The sequence below is a fragment of the Mirounga angustirostris genome, unplaced genomic scaffold, assembly GCF_029215605.1.
Source record: "Mirounga angustirostris isolate CCGP_5_RB_7025 unplaced genomic scaffold, mMirAng1.0.hap1 SCAF_3, whole genome shotgun sequence".
Taxonomy (NCBI): Eukaryota; Metazoa; Chordata; class Mammalia; order Carnivora; family Phocidae; genus Mirounga; species Mirounga angustirostris.
The window spans coordinates 55,142,859-55,166,645 of record NW_026991711.1 but is presented as its reverse complement, the minus strand read 5'-3'; the positions used below and the strand labels follow the sequence as shown (position 1 = coordinate 55,166,645).

General features: G+C 45.2%; 1 protein-coding gene across 10 annotated transcripts in view; it reads right to left on the bottom strand.

The window, feature by feature from the left end:
• The window catches only part of SLC25A30 (solute carrier family 25 member 30), a 75,094-nt gene that overhangs the window by 9,895 nt on the left and 41,412 nt on the right, over positions 1-23,787 (bottom strand). For 4 of the 10 annotated variants that reach the window (XM_064586091.1, XM_064586088.1, XM_064586090.1 and 1 more), the window contains 4 exons: positions 22,185-22,255; positions 5,253-5,336; positions 3,920-4,067; positions 1,216-1,310 (listed from right to left, as the gene is read on the bottom strand). In XM_064586091.1, coding sequence (XP_064442161.1) covers positions 1,216-1,310; positions 3,920-4,067; positions 5,253-5,336; positions 22,185-22,230 — 373 coding nt within the window. In that variant the 5' untranslated portion in view covers positions 22,231-22,255. Of the gene's footprint in view, positions 1-1,215; positions 1,311-3,919; positions 4,068-5,252; positions 5,374-11,724; positions 11,841-14,855; positions 14,929-22,184; positions 22,256-23,787 lie in introns of those variants that run through there. The other 6 variants (XM_045869474.2, XM_064586092.1, XM_045869473.3 and 3 more) reach the window with 6 other exon arrangements.

Sequence of the window (23,787 nt, the reverse complement as noted above, 5' to 3'; positions counted from 1 at the left end):
TATACACAGAGCTCTTCATATCAGTCACTCAAATATAGGTGTAACTCGTTTACATGTCACTTGTACATCTTTAGAGAAAAGTAAAATTTCTGCTTTATGAATAAAGCAATTTTTTAAAGATTTTTTATTTTTTTAAAATAATCTCTATACCCAATACGGGTCTTGAACTTAAGACCCTAAGATCAAGAGTCGTATGTTCCACTGACTGAGTCAGGCACCCTTGAATCAAGCAATTTTTAAAATATCAGGAATTTTGCTGGCTTAACAGGATTTTGCCTAGCAAAATGACTTGATATCCAAAAAAGGAATGTGAATTATCATGCAAAGTGAACAACCATGTACTAATTCACTTTTGTGTGTGTAAATGCAGACCACTGTAGTAATTAAGATGAGGTATATCCCGCAGGAGAATAAAAAAGATACATTCCTGGGGCCCGTAGGTGGCTCATTTTGGTTAAGCGTCTAACTCTTGATTTTGGCTCAGGTTATGATCTAAAGGTCCTGGGATCGAGCCCCATGTCAGGGTCCATGTTCAGTGGGGAGTCTGCTTGAGATTCTTTCTACCTGCCCTTCCCCCCACTCATGTGTGTGCATGCTCGCTCTCTCAAATAAATAAATAAATCTTAAAAAAAAGAAAAGAAAAAAAAGATACACTCCTAGGAGATACCGAGAAGATAAAAGTTTTAAAGCACACTGTATATATTTAATGTGAAATATACTGAAGTGCTAAAGCATCTTAGCTCCTGTTGACCACTCTCATATAACAGCTGACTAGCACTCGTCCCATTGTAAAAAAAAAGAAAAAGTTCTACGGATTAAAGCAAAGTCACAGAGACAACTAGCAATAGAGTATTAGAATTCAGTTCTTAATACTAAGAAGGGTATTCACTGCTTTCCTGAAAAAACAGCTTATAATTCCTGATTTTAGAAATTTTTAAGTTGGCTCAAACTATAATAACACACACTGTAGTCTGGGTGTTTTGGAGATGAGGATAACTAAAAATTTGTTAAGATTGCTCTTTTAACTGCCACTCCCCTAAGTTCAGCTAAGAACGATGTGCTTTAAGCACCATTCATTCAGACTTTACGTCCAGAGTTCTCCTCAGCAGTAGTAAAGTCCCGGTCAGGCTCAAGAAATTCCGATCTTGCCTTGACTAAAAAGACACACAACCCCCCACCTCCTGTCCACAAGTGGAAAAGAGATTCCCCACTCGCCTTCTGGGTGTTCAACAAACAGCCGCTTCAAGCTCTGGTAAATGCCTATCTTGATAGTGCCGTAGGAAGCCTGGCGTAACATCGCAGGGGCAATTCTGTCAAACCAACGCACAAAAGGACAAAGTAATCCTAAAAATCACTTTAAATCCTCTAGAAGACACACACACACACAGAAGCAATCACATGTGCCTTCCACAGTCAAACTATGCTAAACCAGATTTCTCACAATTCAAGATCCAACAAAAATATAGCTGGGTTCAGTTAAATTTGTGCCAATTATTAGTTCACGAAGTGAAAGCTCAGCCCCTTGTAGTTATCCTTAATGAAAAGTTAAGCGAATGTGGAATTCTAATCTGCTCACCGGTGTTCAAGGGAAAAGGCTCTCCTTGCTCGGGACAAAGCGCCCAGTGAAATCTGCCCTCTGCAAGCATCTAGCATCCTTCCGCTGCTGCTCTGGAGCTCATCTCCCACCTTGTTGGAGGCCCTGTTCTGGTATTTCCTCTCCCTCTCTTAGCCTTCTGGACACCAGAACCACCCTGGGGCAGTTATCCGCCCGCTGTTCCTGCACTTCCCACCTCTTCTCCAAATGCAGTCTGCCTTCCCTCCCCCTCTCTCCATCAAAACTGCCCTCAGTTGAGGTGACCGGTTGACATCTCTGTCACTAAATTAAATGATGTGTTCCACTTAGTACCTTACACAACCTCTCTGTGGTATTTGCTACTGTCCACCCTCTGTCCTCCACGCAGCGACCTCCTCCCTGAGCTCCGTTAACATCCCCCTCTCCTGTTTGTTTCCTTTTCTCCACAGCCTCCTACTTCTGTCATCTGGGGGATCCCCAGAATTCCAGCCTGTGCTTCCTTCTCTCCCCACTCTCCACACATTCCCATGCTTCCACCACTGTCAGAGACTCAGGACGCCTAATTCCTGCTTCCAACACGGATCCAATGATGCATTTCCAACTGCTTCGTAGATTTCTCAATGCGCATGTCCTATCCCCGGCCCACCTCTGGATCCAGAGTCCCACATTGAACTCACTATCCTCCCGCTCCAACCAGTCAGCTCTCCTCTCTGTTTCCCAGACTAGGGAATGGAAGCTCCATCTACATTTTGGCCCAAACCAGAAATCAAGACATCAGCCTTGTCCCCTGCTTCCTCCACACCCCCTCACATATTAGCTCCCATAATATGTCAACCCTACGCCCTAAACAGCCTGTCTTCTTTCTCTCTGTCCCCAACACAACACCTCTGTTCAGATCCTGCTTCCAGCGTGACAGCCTACTTCCAGTGTCGTCAGTCTTTCATCCCGTCTCCCCATGACAGGCCGGCTTCTCTTTACCATGGAAACCCTATCCTGTCAGTCTCGCATTGGGGGGCCCGGATTGGGGACCTATGAGGCCCGGATTGGGGACCTATGGTGTAGCGGAGGAGATCAGGATGCTTGGCCTGTCCCGAGGCCGTCCATGTCCTGACCCCTCATTAGGGCTCCAACCCCAGCTCTTACCGCTCACCAGCCCCCACGCTATACCCATGCCGAATTACTTGCAGTTCACAGAATGTACTGGGCTTTCTTGCACACTCTACTGGCTCTGTGTAAATACAGTTCCCTTCTAACTTCACCTGGCCAACTCACTCTTCTTGATCCTGCAAGCTCAGACCGGGCGCCGCCTGCACCGAGCAGCCTTCCTAAAACCCGCCCTCTTTCCTGTCCCCACACTCTGGGCTTGACGCCCTGCCTCTACCAGATTCTAGTACTCAGTATCAGACTCCGCTGTATCCCCCGTTCCCACGTCTGCTGTCCCCACTAAATGACAGCTCCTTCACAACCGTGTGTTGCTGCCGATCCCCATCTGTCCTCCCAGATCCAGTCTCTCAGCCTTCTCTGTGATGCTCTGCGGCCGGGAGGGTGGTGCCCGCGGATTACGTCATTCACGTTCCCCTGCCAGCTGACTTCCAGGTGGATTCCACCAGTAGACGATGGGATGGAGGGAGGGAGGAAGAAGAGGGATTCTCCTCTCCCTGGGCACTACCGAAGCATCCCTCCACAATGACTGTTCACTCCTTCAAGGCTCTAGTCTTAACAGGCTCTGCTAACACCATTCCCGTCCTTGTCCTTTTGGTCCTAGGGTTGGAACCAATTTCTCACTTTGATAGTTTCTAGGTACCTCAATATCCTTCCTTTGTTCCCTTAGCCCTTAAGCAGCCCCTTCATTAAGGTCTCCTCACTGAAACCACCCAAGCAAATTCTGTTTTCTGCAGGGACTCGGGCTGACATACTCACTTTCCCATCCCGCACCTTCACACTGTTCGATAAATGTTGGATTAAAGGAAAGTTGTTCACAACCCTTACCCATACAGGATACTCTGTCATTTTCCTTATAGCAAAAACCTCAGTAATTCAGAATAGCCAAGGGGAAGGGCTTTTTTCGGAGTGAAACACTGAATTATGGAATGTTTTTTGGGAACAAATGTAATTTTTGCATTAGTATTTGTATTTGAATATAATAAAAACATACTTTCACCACAACGTTCATTACATAAAAGATATATAGAAAATAAAGCTGAAATGAAAAACGAAAAACCTGCAAACTACTTTCTCTTTTCAAATATATCTCAAATTTCTAATTTTTCTCCATGAAGTCTTAGTTTTCAGTCTATTCATTTGGAAGGTCAGTAGTCAAATATAAAAACGCAAAGGTCTACTTACCCTGAGTACAGAGCTTTCAGCCCTTCTTCTCTGCCTATCCGCACTAACGCATGCAACATTCCTCGATACCTGATTTCTTTAAAGTTTGCATCATTTGTCTGGCCTTGAATCTGGAGCCGTGTCTTCGTTAAGTCAATTGGAAAAGTACCTTAAAATTTTTTTAAAAAGAAATATTTCACTTGATAAAAAGAAATTCCACTAAATAAAGGATACATGGTGATCTATTACCGAGGAAACATTTTAACTATAATGTAAACTAAGAAATGGAATTAGGAAATAGCAGATACTTTGCAATCTTTTCTCTATTTAAAAAAAATTAGGAACCAAAACATTAAAAAGACCCCTACTTTCCTTTCTTTACATTTTTATGTAGTTCCCATCCTACTCTACCTAGGATCTCAGAAGCTGCACTGCTGTGAAAGACAGGTACACGGAATGATTTACACAAACAGGAAATTTTAAAATATGTTACTGTTGTTTGCATCTGTGAAAGCTAAAATCAGGTTCAATATGAACAAAGAGAGAGAAGTTCATTTTCCAAAGGAGCGTTTCACTTTGTGTTCTGCAGTCTAAAAGTAAATCTGTTCACGCAGCTAAAAATGTTTACCAGTGCCCCACGGAGAGTCCACCCAAATATGTAACACTCATTCTCAGCACACTTGCTCCACCGTGGCAATGGGAGAACCCACCTGCACGGGCAACCAAGTGGGTGGGTGGTTCCTGTGCCTTCACCCCTCAGCCCTGCTGGCTCCTCAGGGGCAGCCCCTGTCCCAGGACAGCAGTGACCGAGCCCTGGAAGCCCACGATGTGTCCAGCCCGGCACCTGGCACTCGGCAGCTGCTCAATGAGGATTTGTTGAGTGAATTATGCCAGGAAATAGACAAAGATAACCGGGATCTGATGTGGCACTCCACTGAGGAGGCAGTCACAAATAGGGTATGGCTAATGGGCAGGGGAGGACCTGGGAGCTCCTCCCAACTCTCTACCGCCCCAGGCGCTAACAGGGGCAAAGTGGGGGAAAGGACAAGGAGCACAGGGACAGATGTGATCTAAAAATGACTGATAAACCTTCTGTTTGACTAACAGGTTCCACTTTCCCCACCCACACTGAACTTTGAACTCTAAACGGCTAGGCAGCCAAAATGACTCTGTGTTGGAAAAACATACCAAAAGAGGGCAATTTTGAAATCTGAGATTAACATTTCATGCTCTCACATGCTGTGCTCGAACCACAGTCACATCAAACTCCAAATAGCGACCCTAACTTCTCATCGATATCCTGACATCCCGAGCAGCAAGCAAGCGACCTGAGTCGGCCCCTTGGGCTCCTTACCGCATTCTGCTGTAATGGAGGCCAGCCCCCCGTACACAAAGGGCTTCCAGTTGAGGGCCGACATCTTCACCACGGTGCCTTCTCCTGGAACAGAGAAACATAGCCTCCGATAGGGTTTTTCCTGGACACAAAAGGAAGGCATGTCAAAGTTGTAACTCCGTGCACAAGCAGTTTCTTCTTTAAACTTGTGTTCCATTCAAAGAGTGCCATCAGATGCTATTGGTGAACAACACCCCCCACCCCCACCCCAATTCTCCAGGGGAGCCTTGGCTTCATAAAGCAAACCTCACTTTATCACTTGCCTTAAATCTCATTCAGGCCTTAAGTAAATGCAATATGCTGGTCTGGTGATACGGTGAATGTATTTAGTGGAGCACAATGGAGGCTATTTTCTGGGTAGTGCATTTTATCTAAAATCTATTCATTTTCACTCAACAAATATTTGCCATTTGTTTGCCACTGTCTTAGTGAGTCCCTCGGGTGCACTAGAGCAAAAAAAAATGTTGCAACTCCGTGTACGAAGGTAAAATGACAATTACTTAAAAGTATCAAAATGTACTTCTAGTTCACACTCTATAAATGTTAGTTTTCTCTTCTTATCCATACGCCATTAATAGCTGGGAAGCAGCTTGGTACAAAGGAAAGAGGAGTACTCTGGGGTCAGAGCCACGCCGCATCCTTCCTAGGGAAGTGCCTATTAACCCCTAAGCTTTTTCTTCATCAACATCATCACCATCGAAGCAGCCAACACAACCAATTAGGGGTGGAGCCCATACTTTTATTGGCTAAGCTAAATAAAATGCCTAGCTTTTACTCCTATTGTGGGGATTTTTTTTTTTTAAGATTTTTTTTTTCTTTTTTGACAGAGAGAGACACAGTGAGAGAGGGAACACAAGCAGGGGGAGTGGGAGAGGGAGAAGCAGACTCCCCCTGAGCAGGCAGCCTGATGCGGGGCTTGATCCCAGGACCCTGGGATCATGACCTGAGCCGAAGGCAGACGCCTAAGGACTGAGCCACCCAGGTGCCCTATTGTGGGGATTAAATATACACTTTTAAACTAGCACAAAAACAGACACTCAACAATTGTCGTCTTCCATCTTCCTTTCACCTAAAAGGTGCTCACACATTCTGCAGTTTTATGCATTTTCAGTTGGTAAATCTGGCCTCTGCCCACTAACAGGAGAAACATGCAAATTAACAAACATTTGCATATATACTATCAGCCATAATTACTGTGGTTTGAAATAAAATTTCTAATTTATTATAGTCATTACTGGTGAGCAATACGCCCAGGGTTTTTACTCTGCATGTTTTGGGAGTTTCTCAAGACTACATTTCTCAAGAAAGGCCTGCCACAAGTCATTATTGCCAAAAATGTCAGTTTGCAACAAGGCCCAGGGGCTTGTTTAAACTAAGAAAAAACACAAAGAACCCAGAGGAGATTCTAAATACATCTACCAGTGGCTATTCTCATTTACAGACATTAACCGAATTCAGACTGGTTACAAGTGAGTATGGAACCTCTATGAACATGGAACCTGAAAAATCTTCATTTGCTTTATGTGTTTCAGGACCAAGAACAAACCCTGCCCCCCCCCAAAATCATCTCAGCTCCCTATCATCCTTGCAAACACTTAATAATATCTGTATATAACTAATTCTTAGCCTTATAAGATTCATAATATAATGATTAATACTATAAGTTATATAGACCATTAAAACACATTAATACTAAATCCAATAATTCATTAACTGTCCACTAGTACCTTCCTTAATCTACTTTTGGATTCTGCTGATTTCAAGTTAAAAAAAACAAGGCAATAACTACGTAACAGTGACCTGTGGAAGCACTATAATTTGCCGTTAGAAGAGTGTCTGATACAAATGATTTCCCTGGATCCCCCAACAAGTTTGGGATAGGAGGACAGAAAAACAGACTAGGAAATGGAGTCTCAGCAAGGTGCCTTGCCCAAGGCCACACAGCTGATGGGGCAGAATTGGGCCTCCAACCCAAGGGTTCTAATTCCAAATACAGTGTTCTTTCTGCCACCACCTGAGGCTGTATGTGATCATAAAGGAGTGGTGGTGTTTTAATTAAGGAGAAAATATTACTAAGCAGCTTCGAAAAGGTAGTACTGATAAGCTGCATCTTATAAACAACAAAAAATGTGCTTAATTTAAGAGAAAAGTCTTAAGAGAATATAATATTCAGAAGGTAGACAGTCAATCTAAACAGCAGTAATTTATTTTTCCAATACACAGTATACAAAGATAATGTTCAAATAAACTTTTGGAGTTGTTCACAGTGGTGAAATTCACATCCTATAAAATAAGCCATTTTGGTGAACAATCCAGTGGCACTTCACACATGCAGGATGTCGTACTACCACCACCTCTATCTGGTTCCAAAATATCTCATCACCACAAAAGAAAACCATTACCCAGTTGATTCCCCACTGCCCCCTCCCTGCGGCTTCCATCTGGTTCTTATTTCCTTGGCTGTGAAACTATGTAAGCATTAAGCATCTGTGTGGCACATAGGACTCCTTATTAATAGTTCCTAACCTGACTACAGGGCTTCGGAAAAGTACAGACATTAGGGTCCCACCTATGGAATGAGGATCTCAGGGACATCACAAGCATCTATATTGTTACTATAAATCAGTGAGTTAAATATGTGGTGGCCAATTCACAATTTGGAATACTTACCACTTAAATTCCCACTTTAAGTACTTAATTCTCAGAGATGATATTAGAGTTGACCCTCCTTCTTACTCATCTTATTTAGTAGTGACTTTTTTTCTACACATACATATGCGTGTGTGTGTGTGTGTCTGCATATATAAAGACACACACACACAAGGTTTCCTGCAGAATGTCAGCAAAACTTTATGGGAAATGGAATCATAACTGATCTCTAATTTAAAAACAAAACAAAATATTTTTTAAAGGCTCTATTGCCATATGGCCTCATGCCATCTCACTGATTAACTCTCTGGTTTCCTGCCACTTCTTATTTGTTTTACTAGCTTAGTTTTTGGTTTTTGTTTTTTTTAAGATTTTATTTATTTATTTGACAGAGAGAGAGCAGGAACACAAGCAGGGGGAGTGGGAGTGGGAGAAGCAGACTCCCTGCGATGCGGGGCTTGATCCCAGGACCCTGGGACCATGACCTGAGCCCAAGGCAGACGCTTAACGACTGAGCCACCCAGGCGCCCCTACTAGCTTAGTTTTAACGGCTACTTTTGGTGACTTTGTCTTCTGTTTTTTTCTTTTTTTAAGATTTTATTTTTAAGATTTTGAGAGAGAGCGACAGTGAGCCAGCGAGTGGGTGAGCACAAGTGGGGGGTGGGAGGGGCAGAGGGAGGAGAAGGAGAAACAGGCTCCCCACTGAGCAGACACCTGGCCATGACCCCGGGAGGGATCATGACCTGAGCCAGGATCATGACCTGAGCCGAATCAGACGCTTAACCAGCTGAGCCACCCAGGTGCCCCCTATCTTCTGTCAGTTTTGATATTAACTTTTCAGTTAGATCAAAACCCAAAAGTTCTGGGTTCAAATGCAAATACTCAACTAGAGCTCAAAACTGCGTGGAATTGCCTCCCCCAGGATTTTGAATCAAGTGGACGGAGCACACACCCATTTGTCCCTATTCAGATGTTCCCCCGGGGTTTTGAATCAAGTGGACGGAGCACACACCCACTTGTCCCTATTCAGATGTTCCCCCGGGGTTTTGAATCAAGTGGACGGAGCACACACCCATTTGTCCCTATTCAGATGTTCTCCCGGGGTTTTGAATCAAGTGGACGGAGCACACACCCATTTGTCCCTATTCAGATGTTCTCCTGGGGTTTTGAATCGAGTGGACGGAGCGCACATCCATTTGTCCCAATTCAGATGTACCACCGCCATAAACTCATCTTCCACAAATGAGTGTCCATTCCTGCATCCCTGGTTAAACTGTATGAAAGTACCTTCTATTCAATTACAATTTTTAAAAGTTAGATAGGAATAGGGTAAAAATTACCTTCGGGCTCTTCTCTTTTCCTTTCCCAAAGCTAGGACTAGATTATTGAGCAGTTAAGCCTACTGCCCGCCTTCCCAGGTTAATGTTTGCTGGGTCAAAGAAAGAATACTTTAGGGGCGCTTGGGTGGCTCAGTCAGTTAAGCATCTGCCTTTGGCTCAGGTCATGATCCCAGGGTCCTGGGTTGGAGTCCAGCATCCGGCTCCCTGCTTGTCAGGGAGCCTGCCGCTCCCCGCTGCTTGTGCTCTCTCTGACAAGTAAATAAAAAGAAAGAAAGAAAAGAAAGAAAACTTTAGCTAACTACCACAGAGAGTATCAGTAGTTGGTCAAACATGCAAACAAGAAAAGCTTCTAGCTAAGGCTGCAATAGGAGACGTTATGTCCAGTACGCCGCGCTGGCCACAGCAGGCTGAGACAGGGCTCCGGCTATCTCAAGCTGAAATCTCTGTTCAGTAAACTGAACCATTTCTTTGTTTTGGAGTGCTCTTTAGAGGGGTTTTTCTCAAACACATTAAATTCCTAGCACCATTTTTTGGGAAAATTCCAACTCTATTCAAGTCCCAAGAATGACAGGCCAACACAGTCAGGGAGATCTGTGTCCTTAGCAATCACTAGTGTCTGGGCGACATCTCAGCCTGAGATCCAGGGAAGGGATTATAACCTTGCAAAAACGCCAGTGTCAGGGAGAGCAGTGCCTGGGGATCACTTCCCACTTTGCACTCCTCTTTAGGCCATACCCTCTAGCCAGACTAAACCTGGGGACCACTTCTCTGCTGCGTTATAAACACAATGCTAATAACCATAGCCATCGTTATTGAATATCTTATATGTCAGGCACTGCTATACATTTTCCACATTAAGGATTTTATTTAATCCTTACAACCCTATGAAATAGGTACCATTAGCCACATTTCACAATTGAGAAAAGACAACCTCAGAGAGGAAAAGTGACTTTTCCTAGTCACACAGCTACAATGTCTGCAAACTAAAGTCTCCCTGAGGGAACCCATGATCTTTCCTCTAAGTACTACAAAAGCCAGACACTATTTCCCAAAGGCTGTTGAAAAATATTAGCAGGTGGTACTGTCGAAATTCTGCACATTCAGAATAAATGTACGATTTTCCTGCAAAGGAAACACAAACTTCCCACCTATTTTTTTTTAAGTGTTTCCTGAGTGGAAATGTCTATACAAATTAAGGATTCCAAAAGATTCTCCCTACATTTAAGATAGGTACCATAGCCTCTCTCCTAAATTTTCTCTTACTCAGGAGTTATTTTCTCTTTACCTCATTTGCACAGCTGCAAAGAGAGGTAAAATATAGTACAGTAATTGCTTCTGGAACTTCGGAAAGCTTTCCAAGTTTCTGTTATATATTTAATTCTGGATAAGTTCTTTCGAATTTACTTGTGTTTCCTTTTCAGTCTGCAGTCTTAAACTGGAATCACAGTCTCTAAACTTCTGTGACCTCTTAAATCTTTGTTCCCCAAATGTCTGCCTTTCACAGACTCTTATTTCCCATTCTCTTTAAAGGTACAGTATGGAAAATAAGCTCATCACAGACTTATGAAACGTGGAATTTAAAAGGAATCTTAGAAGCCATTCCTCATTTCATACGAATTAATTGAGCCCACGACCACAAAACTTGGCAAAGGCAAAGCCAAGACCACAATTCATGCCTTTCAACTTTTTTCACTACCTGAGGAAGATGAATCTAGAATCTGTAGGACAGTCCCAACACTGTTCTGCTACTCTTGCCCAGGAGCAACAATGCTGAACACTGCAAATGCTTTACATGAACTTAACACCTGGAAAGACGCTAAAATCCAGAGCTACATTAACCTTCCAAGCAAATGAAGTGCACCCGTCCCTACAAACGTGAGCCAACCTGGCGTGTCCCAGGAGCAATTCCGAGTACAGTGTGCCCTCTCCCAGAGTAGGAAGCTCTCGGGGACCCGGGCTGCGCACTCTGAATAAACCGCGAGTGGGAGGGATGCAGAGGCAGGAAAAACACACCGTGGGGGCCGGGGCGCACACGCTGAGATGCCACCCACACGGGCCTCACACTTGGGACCTGTGACGCTGGGACAGAAGTCACCCCTCGCACCAAGTGATGAGGCCCTGGAGCCGGCGCCCCTGCCGGAAGAGCGCGACCCAGCCCCGGAACCTCGCGCCCCCGGGAGCCGGGCTCCGCACGCGAACCGGGGAGCAGCGGCAGCCGCCGAGCACGCCCGGCCCCGTCGGCGCTCTCCCGGGCCGCAATCCGACCGCAGTCCCAGCCCCGGCCGAGGCCGACCGGAGGCGCAGCACCGGCCGCGGCCGGGCAGGGAGTCCCACGCCGACCGGTTCCGGACGCCGCGGCGAAAGGGGGGCGGGCCGGCAGAGGGGCGACCCGGAGCAGGCACGGAGCTGCCAGAGCGACCGCGGCCCGGTGGTCAGACACTTACCGGGCGGCGGCGGCTCCGCCAGTCCTGCTACTGCGCCCCGCTGCACCCGAAGCCGGCAGGCACGGGAGCTGGAAAAAAGGCTTCTGAGCAGCGGGGGCGGCTCAGGAGCCGGCGCGCGGCCACGCCCCCCGCCGCGGCTCCCATTGGCCGCCCCGGCCGCGGCCACGCCCATGGCGGCCGGCGACTGGCTGGCCTCGGAGGGACCCGGGCACTGAGTAGCCAGCTCCCCGCTGACAGGGGTGGGAGCTGTGGGAACTCGGTGATGCCTCCCAGGGCCTCGGGTCCAGGCTCCGCAGTGAAAGAGAAACTTAAGGGAACGCACCGAGAGCGTCGGAATTGGAGGCTTCTCCGAGTGCTGGTTCCCTATGGCCATGTGAACCTCCGCAGACGAAGGAAACTCGCGCTTTTTTTTAATCCCAGCTTTTTAGTTTGAAAATTTACGAACCGACCGAAGAGTTGCAAGAATAGTACTATGAACAGTATACCCTTCATTCAATGCACCATTTCACATTTGCGTCCTCTCTCACTATACAGGTTCCCCCCCAACCTTTGGAAAGTTGCATGCAATGCTGCTTCACCCCTAAATATCTCACTATTATCACATGCAATAAATTGAATACCATTTCTGTCATATCATTCAACATACCGTCTATATTTAAATTTCCTTTATTGTCTCAAAATGTCATACAATTGCACACGTGCACACACACGTCTTTGAAAATTCAGGATCTACCCAAGATTCACCCGTTCGGTTTAACACCGTGCCTCTCTAGAAACTCCTTTTATCTACTAGAACTTCCACTTTTTCAAAATCTTTCATAACTTTGACATATTTGAAAAGTCCAGGCCAATTGTCTTGTAGACTTTATCAATTTGGATTTATCGAGTTGTTTCCTCATAATTAGATTCAGGTTAAACATTTTAATAGGAAAATGGGAGGTGTTGTGTATTTCCATGAGAAGGCACAGTGTTCTTTTATCGGTGCTGCCAAGTTGGATCACTTGGTCAAGGCATCTGGCAAATCTCTCCACAAAGATATTGTCAGAAACTCAGAAATGATAGAAGTAAAGCGAATGAATCACCAAACCAGTAATCAGTAAAAGTTTATTGTGCACACATCAGAAAGACAGTTTGCAAACTGGGAGCACTCAAACCAAAACACGGAATGAGGCTTAGGAGTATGTTATAAAGCAGCTTATATAGCAAGAAAGCAGTGACTGTTTGTTCTTCATGGGGATTGGTTATAATATTAGAATTTTCTTAAATGACAGGGAACTGGTCAGTGGTTACCTCATATCAACCTTAAGAAACAGTTCAAGACTTGCTTATGATTTCCAGAGGCATAAGCAAGAAATTACCCAGGTCAAGTTAGTCTTGCAAATTAAGCTTTGTATGATTAAACTGTTTTTTTGTCCGTTCAATTTTCAAAGCTGATCTCCGTTTTTGTTTTTTGGTTTTTTTTTTTAAAGATTTATTTATTTATTTATTCATGAGAGAGAGAGAGAGAGAGGCAGAGGGAGAAGCAGGCTCCCAAGGAGCAGGGAGCCCGATGCGGGACTCGATCCCAGGACCCTGAGATCATGACCCGAGCCGAAGGCAGACGCTCAACCATCTGAGCCACCCAGGCGCCCTGTTTTTTGGTTTTTTTAACAATATCCTTCTCCCGCTGCAGCAGAGACTATCTGCAGTGACAGGTTGAACTGGGCAAATATTTTTCCGGGGGGGGGGGTGTAGCACACACTGATGAACGCTTATAGAATTGGTTATAAAGTGGTGATTTTTTAATGCTGTCATTCCTTCTACCTGTCTATCTTTTTCTCTTTTTTCCCCCCTGCTTCTCATTCTTCTTCCCTTCACAGCTCCCCTCCTCCACCTTCTCCTTTTTGAGTAATGGTGTGTGGACGCCTGCATTTTTTAAATTCAATTTAATTCAGTTACTATAAACAAATACCATTATTACTTTTGGTGCTCAAATTGCCCATATTTGGCCAGTGGAAGCCCCCACACCTGGCTCCTTCATTCTTTATATAATATCCTATCAATCTTTGAGCACTTCCTTGTTTTCTGACCCAAGACCTGCTAACGCTTCATTGAATCTTCTCTGCCCTAGGCAGGAAAACCCTAGTTGCTTTTGGGAGGAAATGGCACTTAGAAAATTAGATCTGAGTACTTGTGCTCATTGCTACTGGGATGTCATTCTTCCAGGCCCTTACAGGGGACGAAGCATATATATATTTATGGAGATATAGATGTAATGCAGTAAACAGTATACCCATCACTCAGATACAGTTTTAAATCATGAATTCATACCTCCAAGTCAAAGTCCAACACCATGGGATTCATTCTAGTCTTCCTCTTTCCGTATTTATATCTTCCTTCTCCCTCAATGAAAACCCTAGCTCACCACAGCATCAATACATTTGCACATTTATTCGACAATATACAGAAACTAGATGAGACTCACATACCAGTACTACCCTTGGCAACAAACCTAAGCTCAAGATTTCTTGGCAGTTCCCTGTATCTTTATAATACATCCTTCTAAATGGTGTGTTCAAAGAGTACTGTGTTCAAAGTTTACTTGAATTCATTGGTTTTTGCTATGGTTATGTTCTTTATTTGATATATTGTTAGGTTGGTTATTTTTATTTGCATCAACTCTAGAGTTTGCTTTTTTCATCTTTTTTGTTCAATTTCATTTTTTTTTAAGTTAAGAATTTTTTTTTAAAGATTTTATTTATTTATTTGAGAGAGAGAGTGAGAGAGAGAAAGAGCACAAGAGGGGGGAGAGGGAGAAGCAGACTCCCTGTCGAGCAGGGAGCCCGATGCGGGACTCGATCCCTGGACTCCAGGATCATGACCTGAGCCAAAGGCAGTCACTTAACCAACTGAGCCACCCAGGCGCCTCAATTTCATTTTTTGAATGTATAAAGCATCCACATGGTTCAAAATAAAATCTTACAAAAGTTAAACTCCCTCCCCATTCCCTGCCCTCCGGTCCCACTCACCTCCTAGCAGTAACCACTTTCCTTAGTTTCTAGTTTATTCTTCCACCGTCCCCAAGGTAAAAATCTATAGAACTATATATAAGTATATTTGTTAGTTATCTATTGCTGTATAACTAAGCTTACCAGCTTAAAACAAGCGTGTATTAGCTCACAGTTTCGGTGGGTCAAAAATCCAGAGGGGCTCCGGTAGGCACCTATAGCTCCAGGCCTCCCAAGAATGCAGTCAGGGTGGCACCTGGGGCTGCAGGCACCTCAGGCCTTGAGTCGCAGAGAATCTGCTCCCTCTCCCAAGCACACTCAGCCTGGCTGTTGGCAGGCCTTAGGAGATCCTCTTTCAAGCGCACTCACATGGCTCTTGGCAGGCTTCAGGTCCTCACTGGCCACTGGCCAGTATTCATTTCCTGGGGCCTAACAAATGACCACAAACTAGACGGCTTTGAGAAACAAGAATTCATTCTCTTACAGTTCTGAAGGCTAGGAGTCCAAAATCGAGATGAAGGCAGGGCCATGTTCTCTCTGCAGGCTCTAAAGGAGAGTCTTTCCTTGTCTCTCTCCTAGCTCTGAGCCACTGCCAGCCACCCTTGGCATTCCCTGGCTTGCAACTGCATAACTTCAATTTCTGCATCTGCCTTTACATGATGTTCTTCCATCAGTGTATGTGTCTCTGTGTCCCAGTTTCCTTCTTCTACTGACACGAGTCAGGGGAGTAGGGCCCACCCTAATCCAGCATGACCTCATCTTCACCTGATTATATCTGCAAAGACCCTATTTCCAGTATGGTCATATTCATAGGTACCAGTTGGGTTAGAACTTCAACATATCTTTCTGGTGGGCACAATTCAACCCACAAGAGCCAGAATTAGGTTTCTTGCATTGTGGTCCCTCCATGTAACTACTCACAACATGGCAGCTTGCTTTGCCCTGGAGAGGGAGTAAGAGCACGGAGAGACAGGGAAATTGATTCCAAGATGGAAGCCAATCATCTCTTTGTAACCTAATTTAACACTTCTGCTAGATTCTGTTTGCTAGAACCAGTTGATAAGTCCAGTCCGGATGCAAAGGGAAAGGATTACATACGATTACACGGAAGAGGCAAGGATCATTGGGGACCATCTTCAAGGCTGCGTGCCATAATATATGTATTTTTTCTTACTTCCCCTTCTTCCTTACATGAAAGGTAGCACACTTTATTCCATCTTGCTTTTTTCATGTAATGGTGTATAATGCATCCTGGAAATCATGCTAGAGCAGTTCACAGAAGCCTCTCTCATTGCTTCTTACTACAGCATCGTTCTTTGTCATGTGGATGGAAGCAGCGTATGTATTCAGCTTCCTATGTGTGATGGGCAGGGTCCTAAGATGGGCGCCAGGATTCTTGGCCTCTGGTACACACATACCTTCTCCCAGCCGTTCAATCAAACACTCATCTAGGTATGGTAGTGAAAGGATTTTGATGCATGTAATAGAGTCCCAAATCAGTTGATCCCATGAGAGCGAGATCGTCCGCAGTGGGCTGACCTAATCACACAGGCCCTTTAAAAGCAGAGTTACCTCTAGCTGCTCTCAGAAGGGAAGTCAGAGCTTCAAATCACAAGAAGGATTTGATGCACTGGTTTGAAGGTGAAGAGGTGCATGGCAAAGAATGCAGGCCACCTTGAGGAGCTGAGAGTGGCCCCCAGCTGACACCCAGCAAGGAAACGGGATCCTCGGTCCTGCCACCACAAGAAACACTATGATTTCGCCCTGTGATACCCTGAGCAGAGAACTCAGCCACCATGTCAGATTTCTGATGGAGAGGGCTATGAACTAATACATAGGTGTTGCTTTTAGCTAAATGTGTAGTAATGTATTGGGCAGTGATAGAAAACTAATACATATGACATGCAGGTTGTTTGTAATACTTTGCTACGGCAAACAACGGCATAGTGAATAAACTTTTGCATGTATTGTTTTTATTGGAGGAGACAGAGCTTCAGGGTAAACTTCTGGGAGAATCGTTGGGTCCAAGAGTAAACACATATGTACAGAACCTACATCTATTGTTGCAAAGAGGCATGGCAGCGATCTTTACATTCATGGGTTTATTCGGGCCAAAGAGGTGTCACTTCCATTTACAGATGAGGGAATGAGATTCCCGCAGGTAACCTGCCTCTGCCAGGGCCCAGGGCTACCCCTCTCTCATTCCCTTTTCCTGTTTCTCCAGCAGCCCCGGGCTTAGGTTTAAGCATTCTTTTCTTTACTCTCCAACTTGAACTCTAAATGAATCCTTGGAGTTTTGTCCACACACCATTTTGTTATTGATACAGCTTGGACATGCTTCGGGTATCACCCGAATCCTGACATAAAATCAAGCACCATCCCCAGCCTGTGGGGGAAAGTCATTGAAATACTCCTTTCCTAGGGCAGAGAAAGAAGTCCACGATGTTTGCTACCCCATGCTCATCTCAGCACATCTAGTCCTTCCGGACTCACAACTCTATGGCATCTGAATACAGTTACTGGATTTCCCCCTTCCTATTGATCTTTACACGCCCAAACTCCCCTGTTACCCTATGCCCCACCATCCTCTGCTAATATACACACATAATATCTAGTAATTTATATTTAGTATTTAGTGATACACAATTCCCAACCTTTCAAGTATGAGGATCCCTTTGTAATGTAAGCTAAATTTTTAAAAACTTTGGAGTCCCTATAAAATAGACGGTAGTATTTTCAGCTTCCATCAAGAAAATGCACATTGAACCTGAGGACCCTCTGAATAATCGTGGGTCCCCCAAAGGGTTTTGATCCACTGGATGGAAATCACTGCTCTGGGGAACAGTAACTTGGCTACATCATCGTGATTAGTTTAGAAACAAGTGTACGGTGCTGACAATACCGACTCCATCTTTGGCCCTCCATCTTGTTCATATCCATGCGATGACCTCCCTTGGGGCTTCATGTTCTAGACCTGTTGGAGGTTAATGCATGCCCTGACCAGAATGTGGGAAGGCTTGTTCTGGTCTGCCCTAACATTGTTTAGTTAACTAACAGAGATGATATACCTCACCCCCCACCCCACCCCCAGGCACAGATAGTACCATGAGGTCTGTTAAATGTTAATTATCAATTACGTGTATGCAGACCCTTTGACCTCATCACAATGCCCGCTGTACATCCCCTCGCTCTATACAATCTGTAGATAAAGGTCTGGACTTAGTGGAGAATATCTGCACAGCATCTGGATTGTCATCTGCCTGATTTCCCCGTCAGTAAGTTATCCTGAATAAAACTCTGTGTAAACTTGTATGGAGTCGCCTGCTTTGTTATTCAATCTCAAAATGCCTTCTCAATTTGGAGGATACTTTACTGTCCCTCCTCCACCACCTAAAAACAAGAATAGCAAAAAAGAAGCGGTAAGCCTCGAAAAACATCTACTAACTACTCAGCGCCAATCCATGCTGGGCACAACTAACTTTTCTTCTGTTCTTTGCCTTCACGTCCCCTTACCAGCTCTTCATGTATGGTGTTTATCTAAGTACAGTAAACGCACCCAGATGGCAGTGCAGAAATGAAGACCTAGGTTCTACTCAATCCTGGCCACAACTTTATTAGCTCTCTGAACTTGATTAATTAATAATGTCTCTAAGTCTTCATTTGCCAAATGGAAATAATACCCAACCTACAGAACGTTAAATGAGGGACGTGGGCACAAATGCACTTTGTAAAATGAAAGTGCTCTAGAAATATATTCTAAATTCATCTGGCTATGTCACTTGCCAGCTTACAGCTCTTCATTGGCTCACCAGAGTCTTCAGGATCAAGGACAAACTCTCAGTCTGGCACAGGGGCCCCTCACTGTGTGGTCCTCACTGCTCCCCAGTCCAGGAATCTGGTTCCCCCTCCTCCTCACCTCCTCACCGGTCATCTCAAGTAGCTGGACTTTCATCCTTATTTCCAATTAGGACTTTTATTAGCACACCTGGCTTGCTGCTCTTCAGAGCAGTAAGGTGCTCAGAGTCATAAGCCAGGACTGCACTCCATGAAGGGACTATCCCAGTCTGCATGAAGAGCCAGGCAGGAGGATCCAGCCCTCACCCACATTGGGTTTCTTATCATCTTGGCGATTGCGTTTGCACTGTGTCCTAATGAGGAACAGATGCTGTGGAATCCGCTAGAATTTAACAAATGTGTGTGTGACGACAATCAATGACAAGAAAGATGCTGATACATTGTTCTGTGGCCCTCGATCTTGTCAGGAAAGAGTCTCTTGGGTTCTTCTGTATGCTTAGTGCCAAGCAGAGTTAAAGGCCTGAATCAAACCACTTTTAGGGATAGACTTCACTGGTTGGTGGGGGGAGGAGGAGGAGGAAGAGGGGAAGGCTCTATCTGAGACATCTGGTTACCTCCCCACCCACCTTGGCAAAGAGAAGCAGTAAGGAGCCATAGCTCCTCCTAACAAGAACACCTGGAGAGGCAAGCATTCCCAGCTGGGATCCTGGGAACGAGCCAGTACAATTCTTTATCATTGTATCTTACACCGCTGGTTCTCAACGAGACTTTGCCACCTCAGGGGACACTTGGCAATGTCTGGAGTCATTTCTGCTTGTTACAACTGCATGGCTGCTACTGGCGTCTATCTGGTAGGGACCAGGGATGCTGCCAAACTTCCTACGATGCCCAGGAAAGGCCTCCGGCAACAAAGAATGATCGAAATGGCCACAGTGCGGAGGTTTGAGAAATTCTCTTTTGTGGGGCTGTGGCTTTTGGCATATGTTTTTCTTGGTCACAGGGGTTGGCTTACATGGGAGTGTTTGTATGAGACCTTTGCAGCTCCCCAAACATGCCGGGGCTCCCTTTCCCCTCTGGGACCTTGTACAAGCTCAGCTCTTCCCCTTGCTAATTCCCTTTCCTCCTTCAGGCCTCAGTTTGGAGGTCATCTCCTCCAAGAAGTCTCTCCTAATCTCTCCTTTCTCCAAGAGGCCACTGTGGTAGGCAGAACAATGGACCCCCCCCCCAAAAAAAAAGGTCTATGTCCTAATCCCTGGAATCTGTGAATGTGTTAGGTCACATGGCAGAAGGGAATTAGATTACAGGTGGGATTAAGGTTGCTAAGCAGCTGACTTTTAGGTGGGGGTTAATCTTGGATTATCCAGAAGGCCCAATGTAATCACTGGAGTCCTTATTAGTGGAAAAGGGAGGCAGAAAGTCAGAGGAGGAGGTAGGACTGTGGAGACAGGCCAGAGGGATTTAATGTAAGAACTCAACCCTCCATTGTTGGCTTTGAAGATGGAAGGAGCCATGAGCCAAGGAATGCGGGAAGCCTCTAGAAGCTGGGAAAGTCACGGAAACGGGTTCTCTCCTAGAGCCTCCAGAAAGGAGCACAGCCTTGCCCAACACCTTATTTTGGCACAGCAAGCCCCATCTCAGGCATCTGACCTCTAGAGCCACAAGTTAATAAATGTGTGTTGCTTCATGCCACCGAGTCCGTGGTCCTTTGTTCTAGCAGCTATAGGACACTAATGCACTCTCCCTGACTCCCTGGCTGCCCCATCTCCCTGCCATCCTAACTGGGGCTGCACCGAATCTTCTCTCACACAAGCCCCCTGTCCTCCCCTGGCAGCCCCACATCTCAGGCAGGCCCATACCTGGGTCTTCTGGGGCATGCTCCTGGGAACCTGAACTTCACTTCACCTGGTCTCCCTGTAAACACTTAGGAATAAGGGCTGAGTTTTCACCCCCCTGCAGTTATTTGCCCCCGGTGAGCTGACGGGAAACAAAAAAGTACAACCCCCTGCCCCCCCCCCCCCGGGGGGAAATGGCTGGCAGGGCTCCTCCGGGCTAACTCCTCTCCCTCCACGGAGAGCCAGCCTGAGGATCTGGCATATTACTATTGTAATATGTATCTTCTTGATAATTCTCAGTGTCCTTAAAAGTAAAATCAATGTCATGCTGTCTTCAGAGCATTTTTGTAATAATTAAAGGAAATAAATGAAGTAATGAAGATGGTACCCTCCATATAATGAACATTGCTATCACCACTCTCCTTAGCATCATCACTATCGCCATTGGTCTGAACGTCTCTTTCACTTATACACAAAAGGCCCACTGCCTTTAGGTAAAACCAGTATTGCTAGATAGTTAAGAGTCTAAAAGTCAAGCCTTTAACATCTCTTAGCGATTTTGTCCGAGGCTTCTACTCAGTACTTTCAATGAACTTTTATTGAGTAATACAATTTCAAACTACAATAGGAACACGGGATGACTGGCTGGCTCAGTCGGAAGAGCAGGCAACTCTTGATCTCGGGATCATGGGTTTAAGCCCTATGTTGGGTGTAGAGATTACTTTAAAAGAAAATTTAAAATACAATAGGAACAGAAACCAAAATGGCTACTTACTTGCTATGATGACTAGTTATATCTATGGGACGCTAAGAAAATTAACCAATTCAATGTGTAAAAAAAAAAAAAAAATCAAGCTGAGTTTTGATTGGAATCATCTGCATTTTTTTTGTAGTCATTCATTTGACTAAATATTTTACCTAATTTTCTGGGTTGTCTTCATGTAGACACTGCCCAAGAAAATTATCAGATTTAAGTTTATCAGAAGCAAAATAAAAAAGGCAAAGTACAATCTCCAACAAATGCACGGGCGCCTGGGTGGCTCAGTTGGTTAAGTGTCTGACTCTTGGTTTCAGCTCAGGTCCTGATCTCAGGGTTGTGATCTCAGAGTCCTGAGATCGAGTCCCACGTCAGGCTCTGCACTCAGCGTGGGTTCCTCTCTCCCTCTCCCTCTGCCCCTCCCCACACTGTCTCTCTCTAAAATAAATAAATCTTTTAAAAAAAAACAAACTCCAACAGATGGAATAGTGGCTTTTCCATGAGAAAGCATTTGGGCCAAGTGATCTGTGACACCTAATGCTGAGAGGCACACGTATAAAAGGAACTAAACAGGTGGCTTCTGCAGGATAATTTTAGCCAGAGCACTCTGCAGCGTGCTTCTTAGGAGTGTAAGGGAGGTCAGTACCCTGGCCTGTGGCTCTAGAAATGCCCTAGAATGTTCAAGTACATTCACAAAGTAACCAGGGACAGCAGAGCCAGGACCGACCCTGTTCTTAGAGTTGAAAAGTTATACAACCCTCCAAGGGCTATGTTCTCAGTTCTTGGAACTTGCCCTCAGTGCAGACTGTCATGCTCCATTTTTGCCTCTGATAGAGTGCACATAAACTTGGCACAAGGGCTCTGAACACACCCATTATCATCCCGGTATTTGAAGGGTCAGGGCAGCAGGTGAGGCCTGAGGCTGGCCATGTCTAAATCTGAGCAGATCTGATGGGACCATAGTCATTTATGTCCGTAGCTTTCAAACTTGTTAAACTATAACCTACATTAGGAAACACATTTTACTTCATGACCCAGTACACACATACACACACTACTGAAGAAAACATTCCAGGAGAAAATACTTACTGTGAGCAGAGTGTACTCTGATATTTATTGCTCTGTTCTCTCTCATTAGTTATTTCCACTGTTCATAACCCCTGAAATTGAAAAACATCAGTTTAAAAAACACTGGCGTTGGAAGTCACATCCAAGCACACTCCTTCCGAGCTATTCTGTAATTGGAGGGGCCTGTGAGGCTCTCCCCTTTATCCTTGTAGAGTTAGAGAGGGTGGGTGGTCAGGAAAGAGGCAGGCAATGCTCTCAGAGTCTCTGGTCTTATAGGATGACCATACCTGCCCTGCCTCCTTCACGGGCCTGTTGTGAGGATCCAACGGGCTGATTCTGTGGTAGTGCAAAGGAAGGGGAAAGGGCTTTGCCATAAAACTTGTTGTCGAGGTTGAATAGTGGCCTGGCCCTCTGATAATTCATCCTGAGGCCTTAATTTGCAAAATTCTTCTCCCAGTGAGTGAATGGGAGGAGAGACTCTATTTTCATGTCAGAACCAAACCACCCACGGCTTTGCACCCCACTCAGTTTGGTCATCATTTGTTTGCTTTTGTGTGAATTTAACTGCTATCTAAGCCACCATAAAATGATTAAACAATAAATCCTCAGCCAACAAACAGCTTCTCACTGTGTCTTCTGCAGCTGAGGGACATTTGAGAGAGGGCAGGCAGGTTTCTGAAAACTGAGAGAGCTGCCTGGTAACATTGGTCAGGAGGGTATCTTCTTACGTGAAGTCTATAAAGAAGCATAGGTCCATAAACACATAGCTCCTGGGGTCAGTCTTTCTTTCCAGCACAGAGGACCGGCTCATCCCGACACTCGCAACTTTCGTTCAAAAATAGATCACTTGGGTCTGGACAGAGGGGATAGTTACACAGCATTGTAAATGCACTAAGTCTACTTTACAATGGTCGATGTAGGAATGCACCAAAGAAAACTTCAAGTTGGGTGCCTGGGTGGCTCAGTCATTAAGGGTCTGCCTTCGGCTCAGGTCACGATCCCAGTGTCCTGGGATCGAGTCCCACATCGGGCTCCCTGCTCAGCGGGGAGTCCGCTTTCCCCTCTGCCCCCCCCACCCCCCCCCACCCGCCGTCTGCGCGTGCACACGTGCCTCTCTCAAATAAATAAATAAAATCTTAAAAAAAAAAAAAAGAAAAATTATTGTCTTAGGTGAATCTTACCTCAATTTCTAAAAAACAAAAACAAAAACAAAAAAACAATACATAAGAACACATACCACCAGAACAATGAAAAATGTAGGGGTTTTGTTTTTTTATTCTAGTTTTCTGACACTCTGGATAGTCAAAGCAAAATACTTTTAGGGCTTTAACTTTGAGCAAATGAGAGAGAACTCTTGATAGAGAGTAAAACAGCTCACCGTCCCCCCCCCCCCCCATGGCCAGTTTGACACAGTGCAGCAGATAGCCTAGAACGAGGGATCCAGGACTGGACACTGTTTCATTACTTCCTCTGTTGCCGCAGGGAGCCTACCTCACCCACTCCCCCCTCACCCCACTTTCTGGGTGTGCTCAAGTGTGACCAAGAGTGGGAGTCCATGACCCATCACCCTGCTCACACTAACAGGCCAAGGAAGCCATTGCTAGGCCAGCCAGAGGCCGGGGCT